The 17,833-nt window shown below is 40.3% G+C and overlaps 1 protein-coding gene across 2 annotated transcripts in view; it reads left to right on the top strand.

Moving 5' to 3' along the window:
- LOC141770525 (alpha-2-macroglobulin) overlaps positions 1-15,675 on the top strand; it is a 40,853-nt gene extending 25,178 nt beyond the window's left edge. For both annotated transcript variants that reach the window (XM_074640142.1, XM_074640143.1), the window contains exons 23-36: positions 790-873; positions 1,038-1,214; positions 2,706-2,787; positions 5,314-5,470; positions 7,060-7,134; positions 7,519-7,684; positions 8,095-8,291; positions 8,418-8,633; positions 10,182-10,300; positions 11,323-11,413; positions 12,229-12,297; positions 12,429-12,534; positions 14,133-14,174; positions 14,920-15,675. In XM_074640142.1, the coding sequence (XP_074496243.1) occupies positions 790-873; positions 1,038-1,214; positions 2,706-2,787; positions 5,314-5,470; positions 7,060-7,134; positions 7,519-7,684; positions 8,095-8,291; positions 8,418-8,633; positions 10,182-10,300; positions 11,323-11,413; positions 12,229-12,297; positions 12,429-12,534; positions 14,133-14,174; positions 14,920-14,942 (1,604 nt within the window). In that variant the 3' untranslated portion in view covers positions 14,943-15,675. The remainder of the gene's footprint in view (positions 1-789; positions 874-1,037; positions 1,215-2,705; positions 2,788-5,313; positions 5,471-7,059; positions 7,135-7,518; positions 7,685-8,094; positions 8,292-8,417; positions 8,634-10,181; positions 10,301-11,322; positions 11,414-12,228; positions 12,298-12,428; positions 12,535-14,132; positions 14,175-14,919) is intronic.
- The last annotated feature ends 2,158 nt before the right edge of the window (positions 15,676-17,833 follow it).

Here is a 17,833-nt window from a genome sequence, read left to right on the forward strand (position 1 = left end):
AACGACCATCTTGATTCTCTCATTCATTACGTCTTTCTGTCATGGAGACCTGTGTCGGAGTCAGAGGTTGAAGCTCTCAGTTGTTCAGTGTGAGGGATGATTGATTGCTATTGGCCGCTCATTATCGTTCAGAAGCATTTGTGTTTGGATGAGTATGTATGAATTGGAATGGATGGTTTGTAAGTTTCCACCGTGTCAGAACAAAAGCATAACAACAGCTGTAATTTGGTTGCCACATTGAATACACACTGACTCATTGTCACTTCGTTAGTGTTCAAATAAAATCCCACATCACTGACACGTGTACCAAAGCCAGAGGAGACTATTAGCGATACTGTAGGTGCAGTTTGAACTTTAAGTTTGGGGGTTCACAAAAAAAAATCTAGAGGAAATGTAATGTGTACAACCGAGACTTCGTTTACACAAAAATAAATAATCAGGCAGCAGCAGGTGCATTTTTTATATCCCGACCAATATGCCCAATGAGTGATGAGTGAATATTGCGAGCATTACCATAGAAACTGAACTCGCACAAACCGCAAAACCCAACCGTAAACCAGAGATGAGGCTTGCAGGCTCGTTGATACAGTCGGTTACCCGGTGGTCTCTAAGAGAGGTCTAGTGTATTGGGTGCTGCTGTATGACACGGCTGCTGTGGTTATGTGCTAAGCTAACCAGCTGCTGTGGGTAGTTACAGATATGAGAGAGGTGTCGATCTTCCTATCTAACTCCAAGCAAGAAAGTGAATTTACCAAAATGTGAAACTTGTTCTGCTCTCTGTGTTGCCAGAGGGGCCTGTGGAGAAGAACATCTCCCTTCTGATGCCCGAGATGTTTGTGGCTGGATCGGCCAGGGCCTCCGTCTCTGTTCTGGGTTAGTGACACTATTTCTCTGTCATTTTTTTCTCTCTAGCTATCAAAACTTTAGCATTTGCATGTGATGGACCAAACACAGTAGTCTACTGTATTTTACCCTTCCAACCTGCGATGGATATAATGCTGGAATCTGCCTCATCTTTTCTCCTATTGCTTCTGCAGGTGACCTGATGGGCCGCGCCATGAAGAACCTGGACAAGCTCCTGGCCATGCCGTACGGCTGCGGGGAGCAGAACATGGTGCTGTTCGCGCCCAACATCTTCATCCTCAACTACCTGAAAAGCACGGCTCAGCTGACCGACGCCATTCTGGAGAGGGCGACGCGCTTCCTGGAGAGCGGTGAGTTGTGAGCTGTCCCTGTCTGTGATGAATGATCCAACCGAAGACCCCAGCCCAGTTGTTGCCAACTCTTTTCCAATGAAAAGAGTGAAAATGAAAAAGTCCTGAAATCTAGTGAGAAAGTCGCCAAGTCGGCAACACTGACAGCTGTTGCGTCTGCACTGCTGGAAGCAAAGACGGGGAGAGGCGGGGAGAGGCGGGGGGGGGCTGTTGTTGTAACGTTACTTCAGGCCTCCAGAGAGCATTTGATTTATTGATTGCTGTCAGGATGTAACGAGAATTTCAACAAATACAAAAAAAAATTTTGAAGAAGAAGATTACCAACCCTAGCTTTAAATTAGGGATGTACCGGATCGGATATCGGGCCGATACTGACTCAAATAGCTGGATCAGGTATCGGTGACTATGGGGCCGATCTATTCAATTCTATTCTATGTTTATATACTATGTACATTATATACTGGAATTTTAATTCCTGTTTACATTTTGACCAATTAGTTGCTGCATTAAAAAGGTTCCCACCTGAATTGTAATTCCTGCTAATTTTAAATATTTTTTTTCTACCAAGTTTCTGGTGTACGATTTATTATTCTAATAATAAATATCAATTCAGTAAATTTATATCTATGTATTTATTTGTTACATTTTTGTTTTACAAAATTAAGAAATCAATGTTTTTAGTCAAGCCTGATGTTGCCTTACACATCAAACAATAATCCCAGTCATTTCCACACAGTGAGGCATACAGCTTATTAATGAAACTCTTGTATCGGATCGGTACTCGGTATCGGCCGATACCCAAAGCCCAGGTATCGTATCATTATGGGGACTGAAAAAGTCGGATCGGTGCATCCGTACTTTAAATGAGCAGGTTCAAAGATGCAACCCACCTGGAGCTGTGAGAATGATTTCTCTCTAAACAGACACTGGGTGCTCCATCAGTTCCCAGATTGTTTGTCTGTTGTCCCTCACAGAAAATAATGCCTTTGTGTGGTCTGTTGTCAGTAGTCGGATTTAAACCAGTTTAGAGTTAAAGAAATAATCAATGTCCCATTGAAATGAATGAGGGGGCTGTCTGTGTTCAGACAGGGTCATCCAGCAAAAAAAGGCAACCTGGCTCAAGGCGTTGCATATTCCCAGTAGATGACTATGTGACATGAATTCCATATTTCCGCTGTTTACCTCACAATCATCTTGATGAAAGACTGGCAGTGATTACTTTCCAAAGTTTTAAAATCTTGTCTCCTAGTATTATATATTGCCGTGTCGTGTTCTGACATCTGATAAGTCTTCAGTGTCTTGGATCTATTATTTAAACCAGCCCTCTGGGATTGTATTTCATCGTCTCACCGGCATGTGAAACAACAGGCCCTCACCAGCGTAGCCACCCCCCTAGCGCTGTTTTCTATCTGTCTATCTGTCTGTCTGCAAAGCAGATTTTTTTTTGGTAAATGTGACTGTTTTGTTCATGTGTGTCTGTGTGTGTTGTAGGATATCAGAGGGAGCTCACCTACAAGCATGATGACGGCTCCTACAGTGCCTTTGGGAAGAATGATGAGTCTGGAAACACCTGGTCAGTAACATGATGAGTGGATGCTGCTGAGGATACAGATAATGACATTTTCTATGACTGTGTAGAAACTGGTCACAAGTTTGATTCAATTTAACCATAAAAAGAACATATAGATAGATAGAGATGTAGATAGATATATGTATGTATATATAGATATATTGATATATAGATAGTGTTATAGATATATATATCTATATCTATATATATGTATATATAGATATAGATAGATAGATAGATAGATATAGATGTGTGTGTGTGTGTATTTATAAATTATACAGAGATATATTGACTGAGAGATAGATAGCGTTAACTGAGGAGGAACCAGAAATCCCAGCTATTGTCTGTTCACGTCACTTACACTCCTCTCACTGAAACTTAATGTTGTGCGTTTTGAAAACATAGAAGCACCAAAATAATATGAATAATAGAATATGTTCATTTATATAACTCATGATATATTGCAGTTGCGTCAGTGGCTATAGAACATTCCAAAACATCCATCTAAAAGCTTTGCTGTTAAACTGTGAATATTTTCAGCTCAAATCTCACACTTCATTTGATAAGAGAATAAAAATGACATGCAGACAGTGGGAGGTACACACACACACACACACACACACACATACGGAGTCCTTTCTGGCATTTTGGCATCCTAATAATTTACTTTATGGGGAGCCTGCCAGAAAATATTAATATTTGCATTTAATGGGCTTAAAGCACAGTGCCTCGGGGGATTTAACAAACCCTTTGCTGTTGGAGATGGTGCTGGGCAGTTTGGCAGTTGGTGAGTGTGTGTGTGGGTGTGTGTTTGTGGTTAGGAGAAACTAGGGCTCTCAAGTGTTCGGTTGAATTAGAATTCCAACAGGAGATTGGATGGTATTGTCCAAATCACTTAAAAGCTCAGGACTCCTGGAAAAGGACTCCTTAAAGTGTGCCGCACTAATCAATATTCATTATGAACAATGACTCAAAGGACTATGGGTAATGTGACAGGTGTTTGAGGTGCGACCGATGTGTTTACCTCCATTGTTTTGGTTTTCAGGCCCACAAACTCGGCGCAGATTTAGCAGGCAGCTGTTTTCACAAAAATCCACTGTACAGTGCCCGGCCAGCACCAAAACCGCAAACAAAGTCCATTGTTTCTCCGATATTCATTCTGCAGCAGCGGTGCTAGACTTTCACACGATCATTTATTTCCTCCGGTCTTGTGCTTCACCGAGTGCGGGGCTTAGCCTTTATGCACACACATGGAGTGGAGCGGGGGAGAGGTTATGTGTTTTTAGTAGGGCTGTCAAAGTTAACGCGATAATAACGTGTTAACACAAATTTGTTTTAACGCCACTAATTTCTTTAACGCATTAACGCAATTCGATCTTGGTCAATTGATCTTGAGGTTGTTGTTTCGCTAAATAGACTCAGTTTTAAAGCTAGAGTGAAGATACTGGCACCATATGAAACTAGAAAAAACCTAAGGAATCAATTAACCCTAACAATCACGATTAATCACAAATATTGCAAATTTTGTATCTGTTCAAAATTTACCTTAGAGGGAGATTTGTCAAGTATTTAATATTCTTATTAACATGGGAGTGGACAAATATGCTGCTTTATGCAAATATATGTAAATATTTATTATTTGAAATCAATTAACAACACAAAACAATGACACATATTGTCCAGAAACCCTCACAGGTACTACATTTAGCATAAACAATATGCTCAAATCATAACATGGCAAACTGCAGCCCAACAGGCAACAACAGCTGTCAGTGTGTCAGTGTGCTGACTTGACTATGACTTGCCCCCAAACTGCATGTGATTATCATAAAGTGTGCATGTCTGTAAAGGGGAGACTCGTGGGTACCCATGGAACCCATTTTCATCCACATATCTTGAGGTCAGAGGTCAAGTGACCCCTTTGAAAATGGCCATGACCGTTTTTCCTGGCCAACATTTAGTGTAAGTTTGGAGCGTTATTTAGCCTCTTTAAAAGAGAGCCCACTACTACCTAAAAATCAAGTTGCGTTAAAGTGACGTTCATTGTCACATTGACTTTGACAGCCCTAGTAATAATATGTCAATGTTGTGTTTACAGCTTGTTCTGCTGCCCCAAAGTGGCCAAGTAATGAATGCCTATTTTTTTGCACCTTAAAATTTCAATAAAGAGTTAAGCAGAGTGGACCCTTACCGTCCACACTGATAATAGTACAATACGATATGTGAAATATAATATGTCTATAAATGGCTTCGTTTAGAAGCATTAATTACGATCCAAACATGTGAGATGTGGATATTAGACTTGCCTCTCTGTCAGCTCCAGCTGTCTGTATTCTGCCGGGCTCGTGTACGGCTCGGAGGAGTATGATTGTTTAGTTGCAGCTCAGGCCAAGTACTCCATGTTAGTGTGAGACAGGAGGCTGTTATGTAATTGTCCTGGTCCATTTTGGGGTTATCAACACAGGCACACGTGGTTACATCTGTTTTCTAAAATAACTTTGTTTGTGTGTCGTGTGTGTGCCCCTCCAGGCTGACCTCTTTTGTGATGAAGTCCTATGGCGGGGCGAGACCATACATCTTTGTGCACGACAAGCACATTAAAGAGACACGGAGGTGGCTATCCTCACACCAGCGGCCTGACGGCTGCATCAGATCTGTGGGGAAACTCTTCCACAACGGCATGAAGGTGACAACATTTTTAAACGGGGCGTGTCGGGGCTACGCATCATCTGCTTTTGGTCATTCAGAGCTCTGCTTGGGTGAATCTGTCCTGTAAGACATAACTAGCAGAATTAGCTCAATCTGAGGAGCAATTTGCTTTCTGAGAGCTGTGAGTGTGAATTTTAGACAGACAAAGGATGTAAACTAGAACTTGACCGGTTGGCGGAGGCATACACATTGAGTGACGGTCTCAAGTAGCGGGGCATGGCCGCCAGATAAGGGCACAGATAAGAGTTGTATCTGCTCAGCTCAGGCTCAGCTTGTCTTACACACAAGATGAGTAGAGAGCTGATAGGTGCGTGTGTCATCCTTATTTTTTCAGGCAAGGGAAAAAAAAAGAAGTGTGCACAGTTTTGTTCAGTTCAATTTAATCAACAGTTTAATGGCCAATGTGTAATAAAACAGCAATGCTTCCAATCAGCAGTAACTGAATCAATTTTGTCACTAAGTGAAAAACAAAAACATGCACATTTAGTGCTCCGTGGCAGAGCATGTTTCACACATAATTCCAGGATTGCAGGGCCTCAATAACAGTGCAGTGTAGGACATGATTAATATCTCTTGAAATGCTCTTGAAAACAACAAAATGTGGGGTGCCCCCTGGTGGTTTAGGGGGTTAAACGGTCAACCTTGAACCACAATGACCACTGAAGTCCAGACAGGGATCTCTTTTGCATGTCATTCCCCATCTCTCGTCCGTCATTTCCTGTCGCCTTGCTTCTGTTATCTCACTGAAACTAGTTTCTCATGATGTGGGGAGAACAGTTTAATGTATGGTACATTTTTAAATATTATACTGTATGTTCCGTGAGAACATAACAGAACAATAAAAAAAGACCATCAGATGTGATAAAAACGTAAACAAACAAAAAACAGCTAAATTGACAACCCCCCAAAAATATTCATATGTTATATACAATATAACAAATGCAATTACAACTTGTATGTTACATACATGCATTGTTATTATTTTTAGTTCTTTTTACCCGCTTTTCCACCGCAGGAACTTTCCTCCGGAACTAGGAACCTTTTGAGGGACTCATTACGTTTCGAGCAGAGGGACCAGGGTCTAAATTAAGTTCCGGGGATATTTTACCCCCCAAAAAAGAGCCTTGGTTGGGGGGGGAGGGGTAGTACTTCTGAAAGTAACAGAACTGACGGGGTGGAGTTTGCAGGGATGACCGTCACACACACACACACACACACACACACACACACACACAGCACTTCTGCTTCATTCATAAAACAAGGAAGTACTCTAGTATTGATTTCGGATGAGGGGAGAACATGTTTCTTCGTTTAATAACATTGAAAGTAAAGTTAGGCTCTGCTGTCGGCTACCCGTCTCATTAAGTGAGCGAGATCACCAGGGCGAGTGGTAATGTTAGAAAAGTGAGACAGCATGGCTGTGCTGTGAAGGAGAGAAAGGAAAGTTGTTTTCTGATTGTCTCACAGCGTTAATGTTCTAAAGCAGTGGAAACCCGGCTTTAGTTTCCAGTTTAGTGACACTGACATGAAGTAAAATGTGACGAAGTGCTGTTCTGTTTCCAACAGGGAGGTGTGAGTGACGATGTGTCCCTGACAGCCTACATCACCGCTGCCCTGCTGGAGCTCGACACCAACGCCACGGTGAGTCTGACGGCGCTCTCCTCCCTCTCTGACCTTCATGCTCACATCTCATTGGTGCAACTGTGAGATGCTCACCTGTTGAACTCCATTTGGCCTGCCCTCATTTCAAATGTCTATCAAATGAGGTTAATTTTTTTATATCAGCAGACTGTAGATTTCCTGTCATGTTCGACAATTTTCTGCAACCAGGATTCTATATTTATGTTAAATAAATGACACATTTTAAAATGGATTAAATAGAAATTCTCATTCATATACAGGAGGTCAGAAAGCAACTCTTAATTTTTGGAACCCTGTAGAGACATAGTGTCCTTCATTGTTTCCGTTGTTAGTTATATTCTCCCGTGCATCGTCTCATCTTTGTGTTTGCCTGTGGTGTGACAGGACCCCGTGGTGCAAAACTGCCTGAACTGTCTCAAGGCAGCAGTGGCCGGCCAGCTGGACAACATGTACACCACGGCCCTGCTGTCCTACACCTTCACCCTGGCTGGAGACGAGGAGATGAGGAGCAAACTCATCACTTACCTGCACCAGAAGTCCAACACACTGGGTAAGATGAGGGTGAAGCCATCAGCAACATCTGCACGTCTGGCTTTTCAGCAATAATTTAACAGCTGCCATCAAGCAGCATCAACACAAACTACAACTTTCTTGACTTGCAAAATTACGTTTTAAATTGACAAACATCGTATGTGTGATTCATGGCAGAATTCAAACTGGATCAAAAAAATATGTATCTCTCGTCGTTGACTACCGTTCATATTTTTTATGAAATAAAGTCCCATGGTGTCCCCTCCACTAGAAGGGGCGGGACTTCGCTTCTCTATTAGCTGACTTTGCACTCTACAGTTTCTGGAATCTGTACACTGTAGAACCCTCCTACTTATTCATTTAACTTAAGTTCATGAAGTTAGTCATTGCTAACCCTCTAACGGATGACTCCACTGCTCTGACTGGCAGGTGGCACCCGTCGCTGGAACAGAGCAGGGGCTTCTGAGAAAGGCCTGGACTCTTTGGAGGTGGAGATGACGTCCTACGTGCTGCTGGCTCTGCTCTCAGGTCCGGCCATGCCAGGCTTTGGTTTGGATTACTCGTCCAGCATCGTCCGCTGGCTCGCCCAGCAGCAGAACCCCTACGGCGGCTTCGCTTCAACACAGGTGGGAAGAGTCACACACAAACACACACACAGACGGTACACACACAGGGGGTTTATGGGAAGCCTTTAATCCCCCCACGCCCCCCTCACTGCTTTTAACGACACATCTAACCTCTGTGCTCCTCAGGACACCGTGGTGGCCCTCCAGGCTCTGGCTAAGTACGGCACTGCCACCTACAGCGCGGAGGGCAGCACTACGGTGACGGTGACGTCGTTAGGAGGCCTCGACAAAGAGTTTGCGGTGGATCAGAGCAACAGGCTGCTGTACCAGGAGGAGAAGCTGAGCGACGTCCCCGGAGAGTACACGATCAAAGCTCAGGGACAGAGCTGTGTGCTGGCACAGGTACAGTAGGACCAACCACAGGACGAGCCAAGGACGAGGTCAACACCAGAACATGTGAAGCTCCAACGTGTGATTGAACTGAAATAGTCTGGGGCGAAAGAGAATAGGAGGAGATGAGAAATGACTGGACTACTATGAAGTAAAATATGAAAATGAAATGACTATATGAAAGCTGTGTAACATCAGTCAGTTGAAAAGGCACATAAATGTACGCTGACAAGATGTTTAAAGCCCGCCTCCAGACAGTTTTACTTCCTGTTTTTTTGCAAACAGAGAATGGGGGTGTGGTTAATAGTCAGACGTAATTCATTACCATGGCAACCATATTGCATTGTTTTTCAAGCCAGTTTAGATGAAATGAGTTTAGATGAATTTACTGTTTATCAGCCAACAAATGAGACAAGAATTAGCTCAACACACCGACTCTCTCTCCCTCGCTCTCTTCTTTACCATCTCCTCCTGGTGAGGCGGCCGTCTGGCTGCTGCCGCACCTCCGCACGCCGGTCACAGCGCACCGGAGGACGGATAGACATGTTGTCGAGGTCCGCCGTTTGAAATGCAGTTTCAGGACGTTTTGGAGGTTCACCGTCCACCAGCACCAGCCGCTCTCGCCTCAGCTCCCAGCACCGACACCGCACCGGGCCGCACTGAGATTCGTTTATTTCTCTAACGGGACTTTTCTCTTGTTTTCTTTCGGGCTGAAAGTTGTGCTATCCCTGTCGTTCGGACCTGTCAGAGACCGGTAAACCTCCGGTGTCGGCTTCTTTCCGTTAATTTATCTCCGGCAGGAGGAGACGGTAAAGAAGAGAGCGAGTGAGAGAGACAGTCAGTGTGTTGTGTTGATTCTGCCGGTAGGATTTCATGTAGACTAATCCACAGTGTTGACTGAACCCGTTCACCGCATACACAAATGTCATTGTGAAAATAAACAAACTAAACTTGAGGTGGAGGTAAAAATAAAATGAAACCCCTCAGTTAGATAATGCAACAAGTTGGGCTAGCTTACTACACCTAACTAGCTAACTAACTAGAAAGACAAACTGACAGACAGATAAACTGATTTATCAGTTTGCTGCTGCTCAGACACAAACGAGCATGAGATTGCCTGCAGCTTGGAGGATGACCTTTGACCGGCAGCTTCTACTACAGTCATACGTCATATAACCATTTCAGCAACAACTTTCTTTTTTCAACTTTGAGCACAAAAATAAGTCATTTGTCAAAAAGATTTTAAGGTCCTGTAATTTAGAGCCTCATACATCAACAGGCTGACATCTTTGATGATGTTGCACATTCATTTATTGGTATCGGCGTTAGCATGTTGACAAAGACATTTCAGAGCAGTAAACAGCATCATATCTTTTGGCAGTATTTTGTATATTTTCATCATTTTTTTTTTTGCAATTCAATTAAAATCTAGTCTTTTTTATAGCTTTAATTCAAAATAATGAAAATGTCAATGCAAATTTCTCATATTAATTGATTAACTGATATCTTTGATAAGACCATGTTGCTCCATTGTAAATTGATGTTTGTGTCTCTCCACAGATCTCCATGCACTACAACATCCCCCCTCCTCCAGACTTCTCTGCCTTCAAAATCTCAACTGACATCATGACCAAATGCAACATCAGCAGGCCTGAGCTCATCCTCTTTGTGCATGTCAGGTACTCTGTCTGTGTGTCTGTGTGTTTGTGTGTGTTTGTGTGTATAATGTCTTTGGAAGCCCTGAGAGGCAAAAAAAGAAAAAACATGTTGGTGATCCATTTTTTAAGTATGATCTAAATAATTTTCTCTCCCGTGTTTATGAATTAAGAACTGGTGAGAAAAAGGTTTTGCCAGGATAATTTTATAAGTTACTTTAAGTATTTTTTTTCATCTGTGAAAACGGGTGGAAAGAAGTTTTGGCATTCACCAAGTTTTTGTGTTCAGGATCATTTTTTCTTCATGTTTTCTTACAGATGAGTTACAATTTACATAATTTACTAACGCACAAGATATGTACCTTGTGTTTAGAGTGCATGGAGAAATGATCCTGACAAAAAAAAATTAATAAATCACCTGCCAAAACCTCCCGTGAGCCAGACGCGTCGACGGGCTCATTTGCATAAAGTTGAGATTTTTCAACAACTGCAGCCTAGCCAAAAGATTTTAGAATGATTATCCTGCAAAACTTTTTCTTTTCACCTGTTCTTAAGTCATAAACACAGGAGAGAAAGCTATTTAGATCAGACTTGAAAATGGATCACCAGAAATGTTTTCTCACACATAATTTTATTTAGAAGCTGTGGTTGACTTCAACGCAGGGATACATAGTTTGAATTTTTTTTTGTTAATATTCTGGACTTTAGTGGATAATTTTACTTGATAAGGAAACGTATTGCATCAGCAAACCATGTCATACTATAACACAGAACAAAAAGTAGCTGCATTAACAATCTGGTGGCTGGAAACAGTTTAGCTGTTTTAATTATGAGCCAAAAAGAACCAGAAACGTGTTGGGCTTAAATAATGCCTTGACCTTTGTTGATGACCTTCACATAAACCAGCGAGCATACAGACCTTTTGTTAGTGTTAGGGTTGCACCAACTAAAACTCATTATTACAAACTTTTTGACGCAACTTGTATAACTTTTATTTGTTCTTATTCACTGTGTGTGTGTGTGTGTGTGTGTGTGTGTGTGTGTAGGTACCAGGGCCGGAGAGAGGAAACAAACATGGTCATCATCAACATCAAACTGCTGTCTGGATACATTCTGGATAAGAACTCCCTGAAGCTGGTCAGTTCATACAATTAAACCAAGAGCAGTTCACTAGATGACAAATACTATAATACACATAGTGTTTGTGCTAATACTACCAGACTCTACTACTGCAACTAATGTCTTTTATATGCCATATAATATTTTTTTAGGGCAGTCAAAGTTAACGGGATATCGCAAATTTGTTTTAATCCACTGGTACCAACCATGCCATACTAGCTTGTCTCGAAGGAGGCTAATTAACGCTCCAAATTTTGGCGAGGAAAAACTGGCATGGTCATTTTCAAAGTAGTCCCTTGACCTCTGACCTATAGAGATGTGAATGAAAATGGGTTCTATGGGTACCCACTAGTCTCCCCTTTACAGACATGCCCACTTTATGATAATCACATGCAGTTTGGGGGCAAGTCATAGTCAAGTCAGCACACTGACACACTGACAGCTGTTGTTGCCTGTTGGGCTGCAGAATGCCATGTTATGATTTGAGCATATTTTTTATGCTAAATGCAGTACCTGTGAGGGTTTCTGGACAATATTTGTCATTGTTTTGTGTTGTTAATTGATTTCCAGTAATAAATATATACATACATTTGCATAAAGCAAGCATATTTGCCAACTCCGATGTTGATAAGATTATTAAATACTTGACAAATCTGTACCTTTAAGGTACATTTTGAACAGATAAGAAATGTACGATCAATTTGCGATTCATCGAGATTAACTATGAACAATGATGCAATTAATCACGATTAAATATTTGTATCAAGTGACAGCCCTATACATTATATATGTTTTATATTGGAGTATACTGATGACAGTCTGTGCTTTGGCAGCTGAAGAACGACCGCTTAGTGAAGCGTGTGGACGTGGACGAAGGATTCATCAACATCTACTTAGACGGGGTAGGAGGCACTTTCCTGCTTTATTTTCATAAACATCAGTACAGCCGTTAATCTACTAGTGTGCTGAGTTTGTGATGAGTAAGTGAATAGTGAAGTTGGGAAGAATTTCATGAGTTTGTTTGTGGTTGCAGTTGAAGAAGGATGAGCAAAAGATCTACAGTGTGACACTAGAGGAGGACGTGCCTGTCAGGAACCTGAAACCAGCTGTGGTCAAAGTCTACGATTACTACCAGACAAGTAAGAGCTGCGTGGTTCTTCCTTTTTTCTTCATGTATGTGATGCTCAGTTTTCTTTACTATAACCAGTAGGCAAAACGAGGGGGGATGAGGGAGGAAGCCATCCCTCTTATTAGCATTAGAAGTATGTTAGTCTAGTCTGCCTGACTCATTGATCTTTTATCAGTGTTTCCTATTTTTTTAAAATGACAAACCACTGTGACCCAATTCCCAATAGGTCTTATCCATAAATCATGAGAAGAGCAAATGTGTGCAAAAGTGAACGTTCCTGACTATTTTTACTGTAATTTATCCTCATCACATTATATTATCTAGGATAGGTAAACCAGACATTTCCAAGAGATATACAGTACGTTTGATAAATCACAACTTGGTTTTATGCATGCGTTACTGAAAACATATTCAAACGTTAAATACTTTATAAATGAGAGCAAATAAATGCATTTAGGCCGAACTACCAGTCTTTTGTGTTGTACCTTTCACCAGTAAAACAAACAGAATGTATGCTAGCCTTTACATTCAATGTTATAAATAGGCTAAAATTATCAGAACAATATGAACATTCAGGCTCCCTCTTGTGGCTCAAAGGTGTACTGCAGATATAAATCTTAAAAGACGATGGAAGAAATTCTGCAAATTTATTTGGCGACCCTAATAAAATCTCCTGCGACCCAGACTTGAAAGTTAGAATCTATGGCCCCGACCTTCGGAGGACAGAACCTGCCAAAATAAAAAAATAGATGAATAAACAAATAAATGACTTGATAAATAAATAAATGTCATTAAATGTAGCAAACATAATATAAAAAATAAATGTAGCCATTAATTAATTGATAAAATGTGAGATAAATTGATATTTTTGTTTTAGTTTGCTTCTTTATTTATGTATCTTTGTATTATATCCCTTATTTATTTACTCTTCTGTTTAATTTTCCCTTTGATTTATTTATATATATATATATATATATATTTAAAATTGTGCATAAATAAACACATACATGCATTTAAATAAATATAAAACAAATGCATAAATAAATAAAATAAATGCAAAAATTAATAAAATAAATTTAATAAAAAATAAATACATAAATAAATAAATAAATAAAAGGGAAAATTAAACAGAAGAGTAAATAAATAAGGGAAAAAATACATAGATAAATAAAGAAGCAAATTAAAACAGAAATATCAGTTTGTCACATTTTATCAATTCATTATTGGCTACATTTAACGACATAATTATTTATTTATATTTGTATTCATTTATTTTTGATTTTGGCAGGTTCCGTCCTCCATACCGACCATGGCTCTGAAATATCAGTAGCCTAACTGTGCTGTGTATTGATGAATTGATTGATGAATCCATGGCGCTGTCCGTGGAGCTGAAGTAGCAGACAGATTTGTAATTGTGGTTTGTTCTGAGTCGCCTGTGGTATTGAAAAATACAGAACCAAAGAGTCATGGAGCGGTTCGCTGGTCACGGTTGAACGAAACAAACCAGGTCACCTACCATCGCCTACTGACTGAAAGTAGTATTTCCTCTCTGGTGGAACTGACTGTCACATGGCTGTATATGTAATATGTGTTTGGTGATGTTTTCAGGTGATGAGGCAGTCACTGACTACACCTCCCCCTGTGCAGAGAGTAAGTAACATTTTTTTTTATAATTTCTCTGTTGTGCAACGTTTGATACAAATAATGCCTCATTACAGTATTATGTCTGAGCCAGTAATTATGGCCCAAAAAAACCCAGCATGAATTGAAATATCAATTGTGTAATGGCTCATTGATCACACTGTATATGACAGTATTTTACACTTGCTTTGTTTCAGTGTGAAAAATAATACTCCTAGTTTTCGAAATCTCCCATAGCACACAAACTGAACACATCAAATTAGGTATAACAGTACATCACACAGTACGTTTATCGCAGCATCACAATAATTTATATGTTTATCACTGATTAAATGATGAGAATAAAAATACAAATAGTTACAAATATGATAACTCATTCCCATGAAAAGCTAGTGTCGGGTCAATAAACAGTGTAAAGTAAGAATGACTTTAGAGAACATCAATTTAATTTCATTAATAAGATGTATTACTGTGAATATACAGTAAATCTACTGTCTGACTTTACACCACACTAAATAATACAAGACAAAATGACTGTACGGTTTCTGTTCTGTATCAACCACAACATTTGTTTCTGTCACAAGACACCACACTAGGGACACACTATGCACCGATACCGGATCGGATATCAGGCCAATACTGATTCAAATAGCTGAATGTTATTTTTCTCAAAACTGGTCAAATAGTGAAAACACTGAATATAAATGTATGTGGGTAGTTTCCAGATAAATAACTGAAGGTGTTTCCCCTCCAGGTGACGGCGTCAACGAGCTGTAAAACCTACGTGGAAAGCCCCGCCGAGACTCCTCAGTTTGAAGAATCACTGTGTCAGAGAAAGAAACTTCTAGATGTGCATTTTTTTTATTAGATCGTTTCTTTGTGTGTTTATTTTCTCCTTTTAAACCTTTTTTTTCTTTTCGCTGTGTTTCATTGTGAGTGAATTCCACTTTTTAGGAACACATTTTTAATTTTCTTTTAACTGTTTTGATGTTTTTTGTTCTACTTGCTGTTCCACGGTAGGCTCGTCCTTGTCCTTCCAGCTATGACTGTTTAGTAACGATCCAATAATCAATCGGCATGAGAATCCGTACGGTAGTCGCTGTCTCCCTCCTCAACACTGCAAACTTCACATTAGAACCCGCTGAGCTCAAGAAAAGCAGACGATATTCTGGAACAGTTCTGTTTTTTAATAGATTTGACAAAATCCATATTATTCATACGTGAAAGTAACGCATGAGACATACAGGGTACCAATAACACAGTATGGTCCGAGTATCAATTGTGAGTGTGTGTGTGTGTGAAACAGGATCTACTTTCTAGAAAAAACAAAAGTACAGTTTCATGAGTGCTAGGTGAGTTATTCTCTGTGTGTGTGTGTGCAGGTGTGTGTTCTGCTGTACCAGTAAAAAAAAAAAAAAAAAAAAAAAAAAAGGTAGATTGATACATCACTACCATACAATTTGAATGTAACTGACAATAAAATTTCTAAAATGACAAAAATAAGTAAAAACTGTACTTCTTTTCATACAATACCGTTTCATTTCAATAGTAAGATTATTTTTTTTCATTCAGGCATCCTCTTTACAGTATATTTAGTTTCCTTTCTTTTCAATATAGATAACCACAGTAATGTATATACCATCTACTATCAACAGACATGATTTAACAGCCTTGCCAGTGTTGAATAGTTTGGTTTGCACATGTTAACTAACTGTGCAGGGAAAGTAAAGGCAAGGGGGGACAGAATATATTAAGGTCTTTTCACTAGTCTTCTTTTTTCTTTTTTTTTTAGAAGTAAACGTGTCACTATCTCAGGCACCACAACCATAAATTATCATTACTGTACCGACACATGAAACTAAACAACAGTTCCACATGCTCCGAACGTCACGACGGAGTTCATCCTCTGTTTCTACAAAACAAGACGACGGCTTCCGACGTCGGTTAAACTACAAACCGCCGTGTTCACGGCCGATCAATAGACTCACAATGTGATGATCAACACTTGACGACAAAGACAACCGGGCGAGCCCGGTCAGTTACAGTCTGTTAAAGCTGAAGATTTCTCTATCCACCCTCATGCATGCAGGCCTCTGCTCACAGTGGGGATTCACAGCAGGGAGTCCAGGTTTTTGTGTGACTTTTATCACTGATGTTGTGAATTAAAAGTTGAGTGAACTGATTTTTGTCAGTAATAAGGTAAACGACTAAAATCAATAATTACTAATATATAATAAAATATATTATTGATTTTATAACCAAATTTCCAGAGGGTATTTAGTCCCATATTACCTGTAATTGTTAAAATGCTTTGTATGATATAATCTGAACTGACAGTGGAGAGTCGTCTGCATATAAAAAGTTTGCAAACTAAGATGTGAAAAGTTAACTACTTCGTATTTTGTATATTCGGAGTTTAAATAATGACCGTGAACGAGCCGATCCCCACTGTGCTCAGGGCCTTCGGTATCTCTGCCTGTAATGATGCTACAGGCAGACGTCCTCAAAGTGGAGTAGAACACTGTCCACATACGGCATTATTACAGCTCAGATGAAGTAAAATGCATTCATACGATTGTAGCCTTCCAGCGAGGCTGTGCTGGACTCAGACACGGCATCAATAACAACACATAGTCAAGGCACAGTTCAGAGTTGCATTAGTCCGTATATTGTTGATGGTCCTGTGTTGGTGTGGTCTCCGTAGCGCACTCTACTAGCGGTCGCTGCTTTAGGCTGGCAGTGACGATGGCAGCTTTCCCAGCTGTGTAGTCGCATCATCAAGTTAGCTAAAGGCTACTTGGCAAATAGATTTCCGTTTAAATACGTGTGCACACATGGATACGCAGTTTTGCACCTTGAGTTGGCAACGTGGCGGCATCATACAGACACAGTGAGATATGTTCAACATATTCACAAGTACACTGAGAATGTGGCAGCTATGGTTCGACCATTATACGGGACTTTTTTGGGAGTCGACTTCTGAATGTTGGATATCATTCGATGGGCATCATCCAACTGATGTGATGGATTGACCACTGCAAAACAAATTATTACAAATTTGACTGGAAGCAGGTGGAAACCATCCCACCATATTACTCAAAATACCAGACTTTTCCTTTTTAAAGTTTTGGGGGAAAACACGCTTAACTGGTTTCTTCCTGTTTGCTAAATATGAAGCTAGGGCCAGGAGTCAATTAGCTTAGCTTAGCATAATGACTGGAAGCAGGTTGAAGAGGCTAGCCTGGCTCTGTCAAAAGGTACCTAACAATTAAAACAAGCAAAGATACATCATGTTACTTAGTGAGTTTTAGAACATAGCCAGGCTAGCTGTCTCCCAGTCTTTATGCTAAGCTAAGCCAACCAGCTGCAGCTTTATATTTAGCATACGGATAGGAGAGTGGTATCAATCTCATCTAACTCTTGGCAATAACGCACCTAGAGCAGAGAGAATGAAGCTAGAGCCAGGAGACTGTTAGCTTAGCTTAGCATTAAGACTGGAAGCAGTGGTAAAAAAATCCCCGGCCCAACCAAGAAGTACTTTTCCCCCCGAATGTGTAAAGTGTCTTTGAGATCCTAAAAAGCGCTATATAAGTTTAATCTATTACTATTATTATTACTTCCAGCAAGCAACTCCCTGCGAAGCCACAACTTTTCATTTTTACATTTTG

Source organism: Sebastes fasciatus, chromosome 7, assembly GCF_043250625.1.
Source record: "Sebastes fasciatus isolate fSebFas1 chromosome 7, fSebFas1.pri, whole genome shotgun sequence".
Classification (NCBI taxonomy): domain Eukaryota; kingdom Metazoa; phylum Chordata; class Actinopteri; order Perciformes; family Sebastidae; genus Sebastes; species Sebastes fasciatus.